This window comes from Hyla sarda, chromosome 5 (assembly GCF_029499605.1).
Source record: "Hyla sarda isolate aHylSar1 chromosome 5, aHylSar1.hap1, whole genome shotgun sequence".
Lineage (NCBI taxonomy): Eukaryota > Metazoa > Chordata > Amphibia > Anura > Hylidae > Hyla > Hyla sarda.
In genome coordinates, this window is record NC_079193.1 from 38,688,159 (window position 1) to 38,708,686 (window position 20,528).

General features: G+C 41.6%; 1 protein-coding gene across 1 annotated transcript in view; it reads right to left on the reverse strand.

Annotated features, from left to right (window-relative positions):
• C5H10orf67 (chromosome 5 C10orf67 homolog) overlaps window positions 1-20,528 on the reverse strand; it is a 174,174-nt gene that overhangs the window by 92,743 nt on the left and 60,903 nt on the right. Inside the window, exons 6-9 of the mRNA XM_056519287.1 lie at window positions 18,658-18,805; window positions 13,366-13,424; window positions 9,403-9,468; window positions 5,056-5,121 (exon numbers count right to left, since the gene is read on the reverse strand). Of these exons, the coding sequence (XP_056375262.1) occupies window positions 5,056-5,121; window positions 9,403-9,468; window positions 13,366-13,424; window positions 18,658-18,805 (339 nt within the window). The remainder of the gene's footprint in view (window positions 1-5,055; window positions 5,122-9,402; window positions 9,469-13,365; window positions 13,425-18,657; window positions 18,806-20,528) is intronic.

The window sequence follows — 20,528 nt, forward strand, 5'->3', positions numbered from 1 at the left end:
AGATTTTAAGAATCGGGCATGTTGGATTTTAACCATCTAATCTTTTTGTTTGTCCTTTTACAATACAGACACACTTGGCCCGAGCACAGCGTACATGTGTAAATGGGGATCGGTGTCTGGCCAATGGCTATCCAAAACGTACGTCCAGTTTGATATCTTAATGAAGACCATGGTCCAATGCAAACAGTCTGTACACACTAGATAATAAATGCCTAACAACGTGTGTATTTCATTACAATGCACTCATCACCACAATCATCCCCAAGCTACGGAAGGTTTTATACATTCCCGAGCAGTAGATACATTGTGTCCCCTCATTCACCGGATCATTCCAGCTCCTCATTATATGGGATATGGAGCGATGTTCAGAATCCCAATGTACTGGTAACATATTTACCTGGTTATAAATCTATTATTTGTTAGGAACACAGTTACGAGTTTGTGTTATCGCAACATGTGCCTGGTTCCCACCAAGTGTCATGATTTCTGGAAATAAGTGTGATTGATACGGTGAGTAAACAACTCCGCAATAAGTACAAATTGTAAACTATTAGGCCAATTCGTTTTTAGACAGGCACAAGCAAAGAAATTTGACTCTCAATGTGTCAAAAGGTAAGATTTGCTGAGTCTAAAGTGTGCTGAGTACAGGGGGTTCAGGGTGTTACTATTACAATTTTTTTTTGTTTAAAAAAATTCAAAAAGTTCAACATATACAATATCTCCCATAAGTGAGTCCACCCCTCATATTGTACAGTCATGGTCGTAAATGTTGGCACCCCTGAAATTTTTCAAGAAAATTAAGTATTTATCACAGAAAAGGATTGCAGTAACACGTTTTGCTATACATATGTTTATGCCCTTTGTGTGTATTGGAACTAAAACAAAAAATGGAGGAAAGAAAGCAAATTGGACATAATGTCCCACCAAACTCCAAATATGGTCTGGGCAAAATTATTGGCACCCTTAACTTAATATTTGGTTGCACACCCTTTGGAAAAAATTACTAAAATCAGTCACTTCCTATAACCATCAATAAGCTTCTTACACCTCCCAGCCGGAATGTTGGACCACTCTTCCTTTGCAAACTGTTCCAGGTCTCTCTTATTGGAAGGCGCCTTTTCCCAAAAGCAATTTTAAGATCTCTCCACAGGTGTTCAATGGGATTCTGCCACTTCAGAACTCTCCTGCACTTTGTTGCCATCCATTTCTGGGTGCTTTTTGACGTATGTTTGGGGTCATTGTACTGCTGAAGACCCAAGATCCCGGACGCAAACCCAGCTTTCTGACACTGGGCTGTACAGTGCGACCCAAAATCCCTTGGTAATCCTCAGATTTCATGATGCCTTTCACACATTCAAGGCACCCAGTGCCAGAGGCAGCAAAGCAACCCCAAAACATCACTGGACCTCCACCATATTTCACTGTAGGTACTGTGTTCTTTTCTTTGTAGGCCTCATTCCATTTTCGGTAAACAGTAGAATGATGTGCTTTACCAAAAAGCTCTATCTTGGTCTCATTTGTCCACAAGACATTTTCCCAGAAGGATTTTGGCTTCTTGCTTTTTTATGTCTCTGTGTCAACAGTGGGGTCCTCCTGGGTCTCCTGCCATAGCGTTTCAGTTAATTTAAATGTCAACGGATAGTTTGTGCTGACACTGATGCTCCCTGAGCCTGCAGGACAGCTTGGATATCTTTGGAACTTGTTTGGGGCTGCTTATCCACCATGTGGACTATCCTGCGTTGACACCTTTCATCAATTTTTCTCTTCTGTCCACACCCGGGGAGATTAGCTACAGAGCCATGGGTTGCAAACTTCTTGATAATGTTGCGCACTGTCGACAAAGGCAAATCTAGATCTCTGGAGATGGACTTGTAACCTTGAGATTGTTGATATTTTTCCACAATTTTGGTTCTCAAGTCCTCAAGACAGTTCTCTTCTCCTCTTTCTGTTGTCCATGCTTAGTGTGGCACACACAGACACACAATGCACATAATAAGTGAACTTCTTTCCTTTTTATCTGCTTTCAGGTGTGATTTTTATATTGCCCACACCTGTTACTTGCCCCAGGTGAGTCTAAAGGAGCATCACATGCTTGAAACAATTTTATTTTTTCCACAATTCTGAAAGGGGGCCAATAATTTTGTCCAGCCAATTTTTGGAGTTTGGTTTGACATTATGTCTAATTTGCTTTTTCCTCCCTTCTTGGTTTAGTTCCAATACACACAAAGGGAATAAACATGTGTATAGCAAAACATGTTACTGCAATCCTTTTCTGTGAGAAATACTTCATTTTCAGGGGTGCCAACATTTACATCCATGACTGTATATACAGTATCTCCTATAAGTGAGTCCACCCCTCACATTATATATACAGTATCTTCCATAAGTGAGTCCACCCCTCACATTATATATACAGTATCTCCCATAAGTGAGTCCACCACTCACATTATATACAGTATATCCCATAAGTGACTCCACCCCTCACATTATATATACAGTATCTCCCATAAGTGAGTCCACCCCTCACATTATATATACAGTATCTCCCATAAGTGACTCCACCCCTCACATTATATATACAGTATCTCCCATAAGTGAGTCCACCCCTCACATTATATATACAGTATATACCATAAGTGAGTCCACCCCTCACATTATATACGGTATCTCCCATAAGTGACTCCACCCCTCACATTATATATACAGTATCTCCCATAAGTAAGTCCACCCCACACATTATATATACAGTATATCCCATAAGTGAGTCCACCCCTTACATTATATATACAGTATCTCCCATAAGTGAGTCCACCCCTCACATTATATACAGTATCTCCCATAAGTGAGTCCACCCCTCACATTATATATACAGTATCTCCCATAAGTAAGTCCACCCCACACATTATATATACAGTATATCCCATAAGTGAGTCCACCCCTCACATTATATATACAGTATCTCCCATAAGTGAGTCCACCCCTCACATTATATATACAGTATCTCCCGTAAGTGAGTCCACCCCTCACATTATATACAGTATATCCCATAAGTGAGTCCACCCCTCACATTATATATACAGTATATCCCATAAGTGAGTCCACCCCTCACATTATATACAGTATATCCCATAAGTGAGTCCACCCCTCACATTATATATACAGTATCTCCCATAAATGAGTCCACCCCTCACATTATATACAGTATCTCCCATAAGTGAGTCCACCCCTCACATTATATATACAGTATCTCCCATAAGTGAGTCCACCCCTCACATTATATATACAGTATCTCCCATAAATGAGTCCACCCCTCACATTATATATACAGTATATCCCATAAGTGAGTCCACCCCTCACATTATATATACAGTATCTCCCATAAGTGAGTCCACCCCTCACATTATATATACAGTATCTCCCATAAATGAGTCCACCCCTCACATTATATATACAGTATATCCCATAAGTGAGTCCACCCCTCACATTATATATACAGTATCTCCCATAAGTGAGTCCACCCCTCTCCTTTTTGTAAATATTTTATTCATGTGACAACACTGGAGAAATGACCCTCTGCTACAATAGAAGTGAGTGCACAGTCTGTATAACAGTGTTCAATGTTGTGTCCCCTCAAAATAATTGAACACAGCCTTTAATGTCTAAACCTTAGCAACAAAAGTAAGGACACCCATAAATGGAAATGTCCAAATTGGGCCCAAAGTTTCAATATTTTGTATGGTCACCATTATTTTCCAGCTCTGCCTTAAGCCTTGTGGGTATGGAGTTCATCAGAGCTTTTCCAGTTGCTGTCCTCTTCCAGTCCTCCATGATGTCCTCATGGAGCTGGTGGATGTTAGAGACCTTGCACTCCCCCACCTTCCATTTGAGGATGTCCCACAGATGCTCGGTAGGCTTTAGGTCTGGAGATATGCTTGGACAGTCCATCACCTTTACCCTCAGCTTATTTAGCAAGGCAGTGGGGGTCTTGGAGGTGGTCATCCTTGATTGCAGGCAAGACACACTTGTCTTCGTACTCCTCACCTGGTTGCCAACACACATGCTTGACACCATTTTAGGCAAATAAGTTTATCTTGGTCTCATCGGACCACAGGACATGGTTCCAGTAATCCAAGTCCATAGTCTGTTTTTTTTAGAAGAGGTTTCCTTCTGTGAAGACAGCCATGCAGACCAATTTTATGCAGTGTGCGGCGTATGGTCTGAGCACTGACAGGCTGACTCCACCCCTTCAACCTCTGCAGCAATGCTGGCAGCACTCATATGTCTATTTCCCAAAGACAACCTCTGGTTATGAATCTGAGCACACTCATTCTTCTTTGGTCAAACATGGTGGGGCCTGTTCTGTATAGAACCTGTCCTATGAAACCACTGAATGGTCTTGCCCACTATGCTTGATCTCAGTTTCAGCATCTTGGTGATTTTTTATAGCCTAGGCCCTCTTTAGGTAGTGCAACAATTCCTTTTTTCAGATCCTCAGAGAGTTCTTTGCCATGAGGTGCCATGCTGAACTTCCAGTGACCAGTAACAGAGAGAGTGAGAGCAATAACACCAAATTTAAAACACCTGCGCTGCATTCACATCTGAGACCTTGTAAAACTAACAAGTCACATGACATGGGGAAGGAAAAATTGCTAATTGGGCTCAATTTAGACATTTCCACATATGGGTGTACTCACTTATGCTGCCAAGGTTTAGACATTAATGGCTGTGTGTTGAGTTATTTGTAGGGGACACAACATTAAGCACTGTTATACAGGCTGTGCACGCACTACGTGTTTCATTTCTTCAGTACAGGAGTTATTATATCCTGTTGGCTTTCCATGCAGCCTATTGGTATTGAGTGCTAGAATTTATTTTAGCATCAAACACTACATCTGCATCGTTCTCCGATGTATATTTTTCAGGTTCAAATCCCTACTCCACACATCTTCCTTTATCATAAATGTGGATTCAGTTGTGAAAATGTGCAGTTGTTTTCATCAATGTGCTTTCAATGTACTGTACATTGTGTAACTGCGACTTGTTCTTTACACTTACCTCTTTATCTTTTTCGGCTAGCTTTTTTTTCAGAATATTTTCCATATCTTCCTTTTGTTGCTGGAGCTGAAAAATAAAATATATTTTTGTTATTACAAGGTAAAAGCACTGTACCACCACCCATGGCTAATGGATAGTGGAAGCTGTCATCTGCAGAATGGATCCACACTGTTTTTTTTTCTGTGTTATTTAAAGGCTGAGAAAGGAGAGGACCTAACAGAGGAGAGGTAGACGTTTTTACTGTATGCAGCTTCTACCTTCCACATCTATAATACTAATCTTTGGTTACAAAAATTCCACAAAAAATCAGCATGAGTGAATCCAGAAGTAAATACAGAACTGGATATGGTAGAAAAAAAAAAATTATATATATATATATATATATATATATATATACATACAGTTTGGGGATCAAAAGTTTGGGCACCCCAGGTAAAAACTTATTAATGTGCATAAAGAAGCCAACGGAAGATGGAAAAATCTCCAAAAGGCATCAAATTACAGATTAGACATTCTTATAATATGTCAAAAAATGATTTTATTTCCATCATTTAAACTTTCAAAATAACAGAAAACAGAAAAATGGCGTCTGCAAAAGTTTGGGCACCCTGCAGAATTTATAGCATGCACTGCACCCTTTGCAAAGCTGAGACCTGCCAGTGTCATGGATTGTTCTCAATCATCATCTGGGAAGACCAGGTGATGTCAATCTCAAAGGTTTTAAATGCCCAGACTCATCTGACCTTGCCCCAACAATCAGCACCATGGGTTCTTCTAAGCAGTTGTCTAGAAATCTAAATGCTGAAAATAGTTGGCGCTCACAAAGCTGGAGAAGGCTATAAGAAGATAGTAAAACATTTTCAGATGTCAATATCCTCTGTTCGGAATGTAATTAAGAAATGGCAGTCATCAGGAACAGTGGAAGTTAAAGCAAAATCTGGAAGACCAAGAAAAATATCAGACAGAACAGCTCGCAGGATTGTGAGAAAAACAATTCAAAACCCATGTTTGACTGCACAATCCCTCCAGAAAGATCTGGCAGACACTGGAGTTGTGGTACACTATTCCACTATAAAGAGATACTTGCACAAATATGATCTTCATGGAAGAGTCATCAGAAGAAAACCTCTTCTACGTCCTCACCACAAAAGTCAGCATTTGAACTTTGCAAATGAACATATAGACAAGCCTGATGCATTTTGGAAACAAGTTCTGTGGACCGATGAGGTTAAAATTGAACTTTTTGGCCGGAATGAGCAAAGGTACGTTTGGAGAAGAAGGGGAACAGAATTTAATGAAAATAACCTCTGTCCAACTGTTAAGCATGGGAGTGGATCAATCATGCTTTGGGGTTGTATTGCAGCCAGTGGCACAGGGAACATCTCACGAGTAGAAGGAAAAATGGATTGAATAAAATTTCAGTAAATTTTGGATGCTAACTTGATGCCATCTGTGAAAAAGCTGAACTTAAAGAGAGGATGGCTTCTACAGATGGATAATGATCCTAAACACACCTCGAAATCCACGGGGGATTACATCAAGAGACGTAAACTGAAGGTTTTGCCATGGCCTTCACAATCTCCTGACCTCAACATAATTGAAAATCTATGGATAGACCTTAAAAGAGCAGTGCGTGACAGACAGCCCAGAAATCTCAAAGAACTGGAAGACTTTGGTAAGGAAGAATGGGCAAAGATACCTCAAACAAGAATTGAAAGACTCTTGGCTGGCTACAAAAAGCGTTTACAAGTTGTGATACTTGCCAAAGGGGGCAGTACAAGATATTAACTCTGCAGGGTGCCCAAACTTTTGCAGATGCCATTTTTTTTTTCTGTTATTTTGAAAGTGTAAATGATGGAAATAAAATCTAACTTTTGTTGACATATTATAAGAATGTCTAATCTGTAGTTTGATGCCTTTCGGAGATTTTTCCATGTTTCCTTGGCTTCTTTAAGCACATTAATACAAAGTTTTACCTGGGGTGCCCAAACTTTTGATCCCCACTGTATATATATATATATATATATATATATATATATATACACACAAAATAAATATATTTTTAGACGATATATTAGACATATAGTTATATAATTTCTTCTTCACATTTGATGACATTAACTAATAAAAAAATGTCTAAACAACAAAAGAAATTACAAATCAATCTAGCAGCCCCAAAATTAAAAAGTTACGGCCATTAACCGCCCCCCCCCCCCCCCAACCCCACGTGTATCATTGAAAAATGTCTGGTCAATTAGGATTGTTATGGGGTTAAAATATGCAACACATCATGTCTGCTACAAGAAACTGGTATAAACAGCTCTAATGTGGTTCTTAGGATTCATCACTTGCACAACGTCCAACAAGAGAATTGCAGCGGCATCTCGACATGCCAATAGACTCCTCTTTATTGAGCTCAATATGATGCCACAAATATCATTGATGCCTAATACTATGCCCTCACCAGTTGGAGTCATAAAAAGCCCCTATTGTAATGCTGGAGTATCATTTTTCATGAATTTCTAAGGCAGGGAAACCAACAATACCGACAAAACGGGATACGTAAAGTTGCCATGACTTGGCACAAAGCTTGACAAGCAGCGAGAAAGTGTCTCTTAACATATCTAAAGGCATGCGATTTGGTGTCAGCGAGGCTTCTTCTCTAAACAGTGTCATATTCTTCTGCAGAACACTGACGAATGTTGGGCACAAGCTGTGTCTCATTTCATATCATTGACAACACAGGCTGCGCGTGTAACAAAAGAATTTTTACTACGAATATGATAAGCATTATGGAATATTAAATCTATTCATTTATGCCACCCATTAACTCCATAAAAAATAAGTCCCATGGCTAGAAGTACAGAAAAACGTATCCCCTAAAATGATACCCAATTTATATAGTTTTTCTACTATTATTTTTATTATTATTATTATTATTATTATTATTAAAATTTCTAAATGTGTCAGAGAGATGCTCACCTTTTAAAGGAGTTGTCCAGGATTAGAAAAGTGCAGCTTCTTTTTTGTTGTCCAATGCAAGCCCATGGGAGGGGGCGTGATGGAAGCCAAGGCCCCCTTCCATAGACTTGCATTGAGTGGTGTGGTCATGACGTCACGAGTGGGGCGTAACTGTGACATTGCGAGCCTCCACCCCGAGAGAACAACGATAGTATAGTGTTCAAACATAACTACGTTATTCCTATTTTGGTGACATTACCTAGGCTAAAGAGCATGCAGATATTGATCCTGATTTAACTGGGGTTGTGCAGCGAAAAGTAACTTATCCACAGGATAGGGGATTAGTGTCTGATTTTGGGGGTCGAACTGCTTAGATCCCCAACGATCTCCGAAATGAGCCCTTTGAGAGTCCAGCACTCAAGTCTCATTGGCGCTCCAATAGAAAAAGAAGGGAGCACATCTCGTCCCTAGCACGTTCTCCTCTCAGAGAGCCAGGGCCCGTTTAGGATATCGCCCGGGGTCCTAGCGGTCGGACCCCCCCCCCCCCGCAATCAGACACTTTTCCCCTATCCTGTGGCTAGGGCATAAGGTATTTTTTGAGGCACAATTCCATTAATGAGAGTGTTAAAGGGGTACTCCGGTGGAAAGTATTTTATTTTTAAACAACTGGTGCCAGAAAGTTAAACAGATTTGTAAATTACTCCTATTAAAAAATCTTTATCCTTCCAGTACTTCTTAGCAGCTGCATGCTACAGAGGAAATTCTTTGCTTTTAGAATTTCTTTTTTGTCTTGTCCACAGTGCTCTCTGCTGACACCTGATGCCCATATCAGGAACTGTCCAGAGCAGGAGAAAATCCTCATAGCAAGCCTATGCTACTCTGGACAGTTCCTTACACGGACAGAGGTGTCAGCAGAGAGCAATGTGGACAAGACAAAAAAGAAATTCAAAAAGCAAAGAATTTCCTCTGTAGCATACAGCTTCTAATAAATACTGGAAGGATAATGATTTTTTTTAAATAGAAGTAATTTACAAATCTGTTTAACTTTCTGGCACCAGTTCATTTAAAAAAAAAAAGTTTTCCACCAGAGTACCCCTTTAAGTTTTTATAAGTGTGACATTTTGTTTTAGACTTGCAGGATTCCTCTCTACTTCTATGGGGATTTACACATTTCACCAGCTTTTTCTTGGTAGAAATTTTCAGCCATTTATATACAGGATTTTGTGTGAATTTAACACACCCCTTTCCGATCGTCACCATCCCCTTTTTGGGTTTGTCGGGATTGAAGGTATATTTTGACGCAGACACAATTTGTGGTGCAGTGCACCAAATTGTGGGGAAAAATGCACCACATTTTGGCGCATGTATCTGTAGTACATATCTTACCAGGGTGGCTCCAGCTGATTTTTCATTTTTAAGCTCAGCTTTCAGTTGTTCTTGCGCTGACGATAACTAAAATAAAAAAAAAATGTTAGCACCTTCCTGAATGCAGATATCTGGGCAATATACTACTACAGAACTAGAGATTACAGTGATCCCTCAACTTACAATGGCCTTAACATACAATAGTTTCAACATACAATGGTCTTTTCTGGACCATTGCAAGTTGAAACCAGACTCAACATACAATGTACAGACAGTCCAGATCTGTGAAACGTGTCAATGGCTGGAAGAACCGACCAATCAGAATGGGCATTCACTGGTAAAACCCCAGTATTACTAAAGTGCATCCACTGACTGGTGTCTGGTAGCGCCCCCTACAGTACAGGGAGGTAGTACAAGTTTTGTACTCTTTACTTGTACCAGGGTTATCTGCTCCTTTGGACACCAGGTGAGGGCGACTCCATTACTTTTTTGAGACACTGTGTACTGTACAGGACCCTGAAGAAGCTCCTGTCCTCTACATAGACCAGTGTTTCCCAAGCAGGGTGGCCCCAGCTGTTGCAAAACTACAACTCCCAGCATGCCCGGACAGCCTTTGGCTGTCCGGGCATGCTGGGAGTTGTAGTTTTGTAACAGCTGGAGGCTCCCTGCTTGGGAAACACTGACATAGACAGTAATTTACAGCTCCCAGCAGATCTTTATTACTTTTAAATGTAAGGATTTGCTTTATCTGTATTCGTTATATACTTATTTCTCTTTAATCTTCACTTTTTCCTATTTTTAGATAACATTTTGGTGCCTTTAAAAACCAATTACCAGGTTTCCATAGAGTTATGGTCTCAACATACAATGGTCTCAACATACAATGGTCGTCCCAGAACCAATTAATATTGTAACTTGAGGGACCACTGTATATACCTACAGAGGAATGGGTTGTAGGGATACATTTAGGGTTTTCCAACTTGAGATCTAACTAATCCAACATCTTCTGGTTATCAGAATATATCAATGTATAAGTGCAAAGATTTGCTATGAGAATCGCTACAAATAGAAAACTTGTAGTGCAAAAATGATGATTCAAAAAAAAACGATTTCATATTAGAGACTTGCAATGTTACATGTATAAATGGCTGAAAGAGTCGTACTGGCTGTTTACATGCTCCGCATTAGATGAAACCTACTTGCTAAAATAGTGTTTCCCAACCAGGGTGCCTCCAGCTGTTGCAAAACTACAACTCTCAGCATGCCCCAACTCAGACCTCGACCGATTAAAACAAGATTGTGAACAGAAAACCTCTATTAACTTTATGGGGTAGTAATCAAACTTACCCTAGTGCACAGACTCGCCGCATTTAGGTAGAGGGGCGCACCTGCGCCCATCCTGAAATCTGATTTCACCAGCTGTTTATGCTAATGTTCCTGCTTAAAGGGGTACTCTGCTGCTCAACAAACTGTTCCGAACGCTGGAGCCGGGAGCTCGTGACGTCATAGCCCCGCCCCCTCACAACATCATAGCCCTGCCCCTCACGACGCTCCGACCCCCTCAATTCAAGTCTATGGGAGGGGGCGTGACTTGCATTAAGGGGGCGGGGTGTGTCGTAATGAGGGGGCGGGGCTGTGACGTCACAAGCTCCCGGCTCCAGCGTTCGGAACAGTTTGTTCCAAACGCTGAGCAGCGGAGTACCCCTTTGAGCAGGTATAAATCTGGCGGCCACCTCCTCCTCCCCCGTAACTACACCTTCTTTTAAATAGGTCACACCCCTAGAGAGCTGCTGAAAACGGCAAACAGTTGCACAACATCTTCAGTTAGCGCAAAAATTGTGCCATTATTTGCTGTTTTTCTCAATTTAAAAAATTATTTTAGATGATAACTACCCCACCCCCACCCTTTCTTTCTGATAGGTCATTTCTCTTTAACTCGACTCCCAGCTTCCTCAGAAACTGCTATGGGGGTTACATGCTTATGGGGGTTACATGCGAGGTCTTCTATATATTTATTTATTTATTGTTTTTTTCTTTCACAACTGCGCCACTCTTGTGCATTGATGTGTTCTATACTGCATATACATAGAGGGGCCAACAAGAAAAATGTAACATCAGACAAAACCAATGTCCTAAAGTGGCACTCTTTAATTTTTTTTTTAACTGATAAAAATAAATAAAAACAACTTTTTTTTTTATAACTAAAATGGCAACAATGAGCAAAAATCTAATTTGTATTGGAGTGTTTTCTATTAGATTTCCGCAGATATACATTTTTCCAAAACAGTGTTTCTCATCAGCCTCCAGGTGTTGCAAAACTACAACTCCGAGCCTTTGGCTGTCTGGGCATGCTGAAAATTGTAGTTTTGCAACAGCTGGAGGCACTGCACTGGTTGAAAAACACTATTCTAGAAAGTAGGTTTTATGGGAAACAGAGCATTTAAATATCCAGTAAGACTATTCCAGCCATTTATAATTGTGACACGAAGTTCTGTTCAAATGAATGGGACAGTCACAGAACTTTCTGCAACAAATCTGTTACGTGTGAATCCGCCCCTTAATGTACATGGCTTGAAATGAGATGCTATAAGCGTACAATTCTTGTTAATGTAGAGCTAGAGCGGTGTTTCCCAACTGGTGTGCCTCCAGCTGTTGCAAAACTACAACTTCCAGCATGTTTGGATGGGTATCAATCTATCTCATATCTATCTATCTATATCATATCTATCTATCTCCTATCTATCTCCTATCTATCTATCTCCTATCTATCTATCTTATATCTATCTCGTATCTATCTGTCTATCTATCTCATATCTATCTATATAACTAACTCATATCTATCTATCTCTTATCTATCTATATCATATCTATATATCTATCTATCTATATCATATCTATCTATCTTATATCTATCTCGTATCTATCTGTCTATCTATCTCATATCTATCTATCTATCTATCTATTTCGTATCTATCTATCTATCTATCTCATATCTATCTATCTCATATCTATCTATCTATCTATCTCATATCTATCTATCTATCTCATATCTATCTATCTCATATCTATCTATCTCATATCTATCTATATATCATATATTTATTTATCATCTATCTCAGTGTTTTCCAAAGTGTACCTCCAGCTGTTGCAAAATACATTCAATTTTATATTAATTATTTTAGCTAATTTTTAGGTTTTTGCGCAGTTTCTCAATTTGTGTGCCTTCAGCTGGTTCAAAACTTCAACTCCCAGAATGCCCGGACAGCTGTTGGATTTGGCTGACTGGGCATGCTGGTAGTTGTAGTTTTACAACAGCTGGGGGCACGCTGTTTTGAAAACACTGAGATAGATCATTAATAAATAGATAGATATGAGATAGATAGTTGTCCAACCATGCTTGGAGTTGTAGTTTTGCAACAGCTGGAGGCGCACAGGTCAGGAAATCCTGCTCTAAAACCTAAAAAAAACCTAAAATAATTCATATAAATCTGTGATATTCATACAATGTAATATTTTCACATATAATAATCTACATAGTGTTGAACACTCAAGTGTTCTTTCGTCTGGTTTCCAGAATGGACATAGAGAACAAGGAATGAGGAAGCGAAGACTCTTAACAAAGACACAAAGTTACGTTTCAATCGAGTCGGCGAACAGTCGGCTACCCTGTAACACATGAGCGCCGCTGAACGGACTCTAATGCGGCTAAATGAACTGTGTCCTTGCGTTACTCGGTGACATAATGCCGCCATATCTGTGATAAGCCTGTGTCTCGGGTGCGCGGCACATCTCACTTTCATAGGCTGTTTGTCATCTTTTCATCTTCTTCAAATAAGCCATCAATCTGCACATACAAAACTTGTTTTGTTCACCGGCTCCTCTTTTTTTTTTTTTTTGGCCAGTTTTGTTGCAGATCGAGATAATGCTACAGGCCCGGCTATTAACATACGTAAAAAAGCCATCACTTAATGTCAAAAGTCACACCTTCTCAATGGTCCTTTGGTCTTCTTCCATTCTGACTCTCATGGCGCCCACATCCAGATCTAGAACAATGGAAGAAGAAAGCAGAGCGTGAAATCTCATTCCCGTGACCGGGCATTCACAGCCCGCAGAAGAGGTCAGTGGTGTATAGCCCCGGCCATTGCACGCTGGCCCGAGAGTCCTGGCACTACGGTGACCCTCACAGCCGCCCTTGACATTCAGGGTCTTTTTCCTGCTGTTTGGCCGGCTGCTTAGACAGAAATGAAGACGTAAGTTCAAGAGCCAAGTGTGGCATGGGGGGGACCCGCTGCTTTTCATCAATGCCGGCACTGGACACCTCCGCTGTTAGTCACAGCAAATACGAGGAGGTTTAGCAGGTGGTTCTCTGGGGATGAAAGGCTTTGGATGAAAAGATAAAAAGACTCATTAAATCATATGACAAACATGTGGGGGGAATATGGTTTGTGTCCTCTCTAAAAGATTAATGTTCTAATGGGCTCTAATAGGAGAATAAACTGTGCTTTCTGAGGCTGGGTTCCCATTACGTTTTCCCCCATACGGGAGCGCATACGGCAGGGGAGAGCTAAAATCTCGCGCTGCCGTATGCCTTTCTATGCGCTCCCGTATGTAATTCATTTCAATGAGCCGACCGCAGTGAAGCGTTCGGTCCGGTCGGCTTTTACAACCGGACTCAAAACCGCATATGATGCAAAAATGAGCCGACCGGACCGAACGCTTCACTGCGGTCGGCTCATTGAAATTAATTACATACGGGAGCGCATAGCAAGGCATACGGGAGCGCGAGGTTTTAGCTCCCTCCTGCCGTATGCGCTCCCGTATAGGGGAAAACGTAATTGGAACCCAGCCTGAGACTGCTCTGCTACATGTCCAACTAATCTTAGGCTAGGTTCACGCTACGGAATTTCCGCCTCCAATTCCGCTTTGAAATTGCAGGCAGAAATTCTGCTTGCTAAAATGTACAGTGTAGTGAATAGGTTTACGTTCACAAATTCACACTTCAGAATTCGTGAAGCGGAATTTGTGAATGGAAAATCCGCTTGGAAAGTTCCGCCTGAAGAATGGCGTTGCTCATTCTTCAGGCGAAAATACTTGCGGAACACATTGCAGTCTATTGGAGACTGCAGTGTCCGTGCGGTCCTAGCGCCGACTGATTCAGAAATGTTCTTCCCCGAGATTCCGTAGTGTGAACCTAGCCTTAGGGTACGTTCACACGAGCGGATTTTTGCAAGCGGATTTTGCTGCGGATCCGCCGCTGATGGACCCTCTGTATTCTGCCTTTCCATGTGTCTGCTCGGAGCGGCAATACGCTGCTACGAGCAGACACAGTGCGATGTGCGAGTCGCCGCGTGCATGCATAGTATACTCGCACATCGCGGCAGCTCTTGGCCAGGGGGAGTGGGGAGCAGGGGGAGCATTGCGACTCGCACATCGTTTCAGTGTGTCTGCACGTAGCGGAGTATTGCCGCTATGAACAGGCACATGTGAAGGCAGAATACAGAGGGTCCTTCAGCAGCGGATCCACAGCGTAAAGTACGCATGACTATTGTTTCTGCGGATGCCGGAATCAGGATTCCGCCATGTGAACAGTGCAACAGAATCACATTGAAATCAATGGGACTCTGCTGCAGCCGAATTTCGGAGTGAAACATCCGTGTGGAATTCTGTCCAGAAATTGCGCAAATTGTGAACATAGCCTCAGTCTGCGTTTTTTTTTATAAAAAAAAAAAAACGCCAGAAAAACTGGAATTGCATTTTCCTGCATATTGACCTTTGTGTAGAAATAGCTTTTTTATTCATTTGGCAGTTTTTCCTATTCCGGTGTCCACCCCTTAAAAAATAAGATGAAAGGGCTGACCCAGCCCAGAAACGCGTTACGTACAATAAACATTGTTGTAATACCTTGTGGACTTTGTCATTGACTACCGGTTGCGTGGGGAGAGCTTCCATACCTTCTGTGAATTCCTCCTATCTAGAGATGAGCGAACTTAGAGTAAATTCGATTTGTCACGAACTTCTCGGCTCGGCAGTTGATGCCTTATCCTGCATAAATTAGTTCAGCTTTCAGGTGCACCGGTGGGCTGGAAAAGGTGGATACAGTCCTAGGAAAGAGTTTCCTAGGAATGTATCCACCTTTTCCAGCCCATGGGAGCACCGGAAAGCTGAACTCATTTATGCAGGATAAGTCATCAACTGCCGAGCCGAGAAGTTTGTGACGAATCGAATTTACTCTAAGTTCGCTCATCTCTACTCCTACCCATTAAAAAAATAAGATAGAAGACGCCAGAAAAAATATAAATGCAAAACTCACATAGCGTTCTTAATGGCATTTTTCTCTGCCATAGACTTCTATGGGAAAAAAGCATTTCAAAAGATTTCAGTGAAAAAACGCCATAGTCTTAACATGCTGCAGTTTTGAAAAACACCCACTGAGCCCAAAAACACAGAAAAACACCAAAGAGGAATGACATGCCAAAGAGATGAATGCCAAGTTGTTACTGAGTTTTGCAATTCCCTATTGACTTGCAGCTTACATTTGGCTGTTGAGTTTTTTTTACCAAATAAAAAATAAAAAAATAAAATAAATGAATAAAAAGCAGCGGGGGCAGTTTGAATGCTTTTAGTGGTGTTTTTGCATAAATTTAATAAAATAAAGTGGAAATCTAGCCCACAAACTGGGTCAACATAAAATATGATAAAAAAGACAACAATGAAGATTTTATGTACCTTTAAAGAGAGTAAGGGCTCATTCACACTGGCGGATTTGCCTGCAAACTCGCAGTGTGTTTCCCGCTGCGAGTATGAAAGTGGGCGGGCTCTCCGGAGAATTTCCTCTGCTGAAAATTCCCTGCAAAATCTCATTGAAGACAATAGGGTCTGCAGTGGATTTTCTGCATCAGACCCCATTTTTTCTGCAGTGAATTTTCTGCAGAAAGTCTGCAGCGGATTTTGCTACTATTGACTTCAATGGGTCCGCAGAAAATCTGAAACAGTGGAAGATTTTTCGCTGACGGAAAAACGTCAGGAAATAAGCATATGTTCACATGTGCCATATTTTTCTGCATATTTTCTGCAACTGGTTTTTCTCTCCATTAAAGTCTATAGGTAGCAAAATTAGCAGCAGAATACTCTATATACTGCACACATGAATGTACCCTAAGGGTAGGGTCACACATGCGGTATTTTGCTGCGTATTTTGTGCAACTGATTTTGCTTCCCATTGACTTCAACGGGGAGCAGAATACTGCACGCGTGACCAAACTCTAAAGAAGTAAAATAACGGAGCACTATCTACTCATCACCTATAATAAGGTATTTTGAGGTCTTAAAGGGGTACTCTGCCCCTATACATCTTATCCCCTATCCAAAGGATAGGGGATAAGATGTCTGATGGCGGTATCAATGCTGCGGCACCCCAGTCATCCGGTGCACGGAGCGAACTTCAGATGACTAGCGATGCGGCGCCGGAGGCTCATGACGTCACGGCCTCCCTCTCAATGCAAGCCTATGGGAGGGGGCGTGACAACCGCCACACCCCCCTCTTAGACTTGCATTGAGGGTGCGTGGCTTCGCGAGTGGGCTTGGCCATGATGTCACGAGCGTCCAGCGCCGCAGCCGGCATTTTAACCGGCAGCGGGACCCCCGTGATCAGACATCTTATCCCCATAAGATGTTTAGGGGCGGAGTACCCCTTAAGCTGCAGGGGGTGGTTGCTTGCAGAATGAGCTTATATGGTATATAGCAATCAGCCATTATATTAAAACCCCCTGTCTAAAATTTTGAAGGTCACCTATGTGCTACCAAAATAGCTCTGACCTATTGGAGGCAGAACTCCACAAGACCTCTGATGTTGTCCTGCTCGGAATGGGTGTAGATTTCAAAATATAGCATGTGGGACTGGCGCGACAACCCTTGATACATTAAAGGGGTACTCCGGTGGAAAATACATTTATTTTTATTTTTTTAAATCAACTGGTGCCAGAAAGTTAAACAGATTTGTAAATTACTTCTATTAAAAAATCTTAATCCTTCCAGTACTTATTAGCTGCTGAATACTACAGAGAAAATTATTTTGTTTTTGGAACACAGTGCTCTCTGCTGACATCTCTGTCCATTTTAGGAACTGTCCAGAGCAGCATATGTTTGCTATGGGGATTTTCTCCTACTCTGGACAGTTCCAAAAATGGACAGAGATGTCAGCAAAGAGCACTGTGGTCGTGATGTCAGCAGAGAGCTCTGTGTTCCAAAAAGAAAATAATTTCCTCTGTAGTATTCAGCAGCTAATAAGTACTGGAAGGATTAAGATTTTTTTAATAGAAGTAATTTACAAATCTGTTTAATTTTCTGGCACCACCAGTTGATTTAAAAAAAAAAAAAAAAAAAAAGTTTTCCACCAGAGTACCCCTTTAAGAGGCTGGAGCCTCTTCATGAGTGTCACTGTCTCTGACTGCTATTTGCCATTATTTGCATGGCTCTATGGAGCTAATCTCCCACACTGTCTATAGTGAAAAATGGTCATTCCCTGGCTGCAAGAAAAGTTGAAGAAGTCTCTAAACCTTACATTTCCATTCTAGCTTTGGCCTTTTTTCCCCATTCTTTTCCCAATCCCTGAGCACAATATGGACACCCTCCAATGTGCCGACTGCTCTTCATACAGCCCTATTCACTGGGGGAGATTCATCAAAACCTGCCCAGAGGAAATGTTGCCCAGTTGCCCATAGCAACCAATCAGCTTCCTTCTTTCATTTTTAACAAGGCCTCTGTAAAATGAAAGTAAAGCTCTGATTGGTTGCTATGGGCAACTCAGCAACTTTTCCTCTGGACGGGTTTTGATAAATCTCCCCCACTGTCTCTATTGGAGTGAGCGTGGTACTAAGAATTCCGAGAGTTCAAGAACGCTCTAAACCAGTGGTCTACAAACTGTGGACCTCCAGATGTTGCAAAACTACAACTCCCAGTAGGCCTGGACAGCCATTGGCAGCAAGAAGTTGGAGACGTCTCTAAAACAGTGGTCTTTCAACTCTGGACCTCCAGCTTTTGCAAAACGACAACTCCCAGCATGCCCGGACAGCCAACGGCTGTCCGGGCATGCTGGGGGTTGTCGTTTTGCAACAGCTGGAGGTGAATGGTTGGGAAACCACTGGTCTTCACCATTTCCAGTCAAGCTATGGCCATTTTCTATGCTTTTCGTTAGCACAATATGGCCGCCCCCCCCCATGCGCCGACTGCTCTTCACCCGGCCCCATTCACCATCCCAAAAAATTCTGCCCATTTTACCCAACGACTGGATGTGTCTGTCTTTCTCCTTTAGAACAATTTCCAGCTGGTGGACCCTGTCCTGCAGCGAGTCGGCTTTCTCATGTAGCTCCTTGTTTTCTTCCAGAAGCTTCTCTTTCTCCGGGTCATCTTCTGATTGGTAAATGATCTGCAATAGTAAAAAAAAAAAATTAAAAAAAATTAAAAAATCTTTTATTTTATAAGTGCCCCCAGGGGGGGACAAAAGGAGGGTTTTCATTTCCAGCCATCATATTATTTGCCTATTTTACAATATGAATAGAAAAAGGGACGGAGGGTACATTACATACAAAGGCTCGAAACGCATGGGAGGGGGAGAGGACATTTTTTATTGACAGGGATAATGCTTATCATACTGTTTTTTGTGCGCCCTCATCATTCAGGTCAATTATTATGGAGGCTGTGTCCAGGAAGGCAGCTGGAGCCTGCACACCCACACTTTCCCCCGTATGGGCTTGGGACGATGTCGCTGGTAACTAGGCAAATGCAAGGAGTTTTGTGGCCCGGGCAACTCTGGGGGGTTGCGTGGAGCAGCCATTGGGAGGGGGGCTTGTTGTCTTTGTGCCGTTCCTCTGTGACAGTGCTGCTAGTGTCACAAGGAGCACATCACATGTCAAAGCGGTGAAGTTTTCAGCCTGGAAGCCGCATGGAGTCCATCAGGCCCACAGATAGCAACACAGTTGGCTTTCTACATGGCGCTGCAGCCACCCGGAGGCCATTCATATTCTGAAACATTAACGTGGCTTTGCATGCTTGTCACACATAGCACCGTGCAGGCGTCTAATGCTATTGAGCCCTTCACTTTACATCTCTGGGCAAACAGTGATTACCTTGTAAGATGGCTTCAGGATAAGGGGCGACAAAAGGCTTTTTAAAGTTATCATTTTAGGAAAGCACGCTCATTTGCATTTTTATTATGCGCCTCCTTTTGTTTCTATCTTGCCACTTCTATTATGAAAACGTCTTTTTCTAATGCAGTTGAAGCTTATTGCCACTGATACCCCCCCCCCCCCCCCTTATTCACTTGTCTCATATGAAGCCTTTCAGAGCGTTTGAACGTACCCTGTTTTGGCTGTCTAGACATTTACTCTCGTACTGTATCCTTCCATCTACTTCAACGCAGGCATCTAAGATTTGCACTATGGATGCTGTACGATTAGCGTTTTTAGGGTGGATTCACACATATGGTATCCTATGCCTATTTGATGCGCAGGATTTGTACGATTAGCGTTTTTAGGGTGTATTCACACATATGGTATCCTATGCCTATTTGATGCGCAGGATTTGAAGCTGCAGATTTTATTAAGTAAATGACTGAACACAGCTTCAAATCTGCAGCTTCAGCTGCAGTGTGAATGGACCTTAAAGGGTTACTCCCGTGGAAAACTTTTTTTTTTAAATCAACTGGTGCCAGAAAGTTAAACAGATTTGTAAATGACTTCTATTAATAAATCTTAATCCTTCCAGTACTTATTAGCAGCTGAATACTACAGAGGAAATCGTTTTCTATTTGCAACACAGAGCTCTCTGCTGACATTATGACCACAGTGCTCTCTGCTGACATCTCTGTCCATTTTAGGAACTGTCCAGAGCAGCATATGTTTGCTATGAAGATTTTCTCCTACTCTGGACAGTTCTTAAAATGGACAGAGATGTCAGCAGAGAGCACTGTGGTCATGATGTCAGCAGAGAGCTCTGTGTTTCAAAAAGAAAACCATTTCCTCTGTAGTATTCAGCAGCTAATAAGTACTGGAAGGATTAAGATTTTTTTAATAGAAGTAATTTACAAATCTGTTTATCTTTCTGGCACCAGTTGATTTAAAAAAAAAAAATTCCACGGGAATACCCCTTTA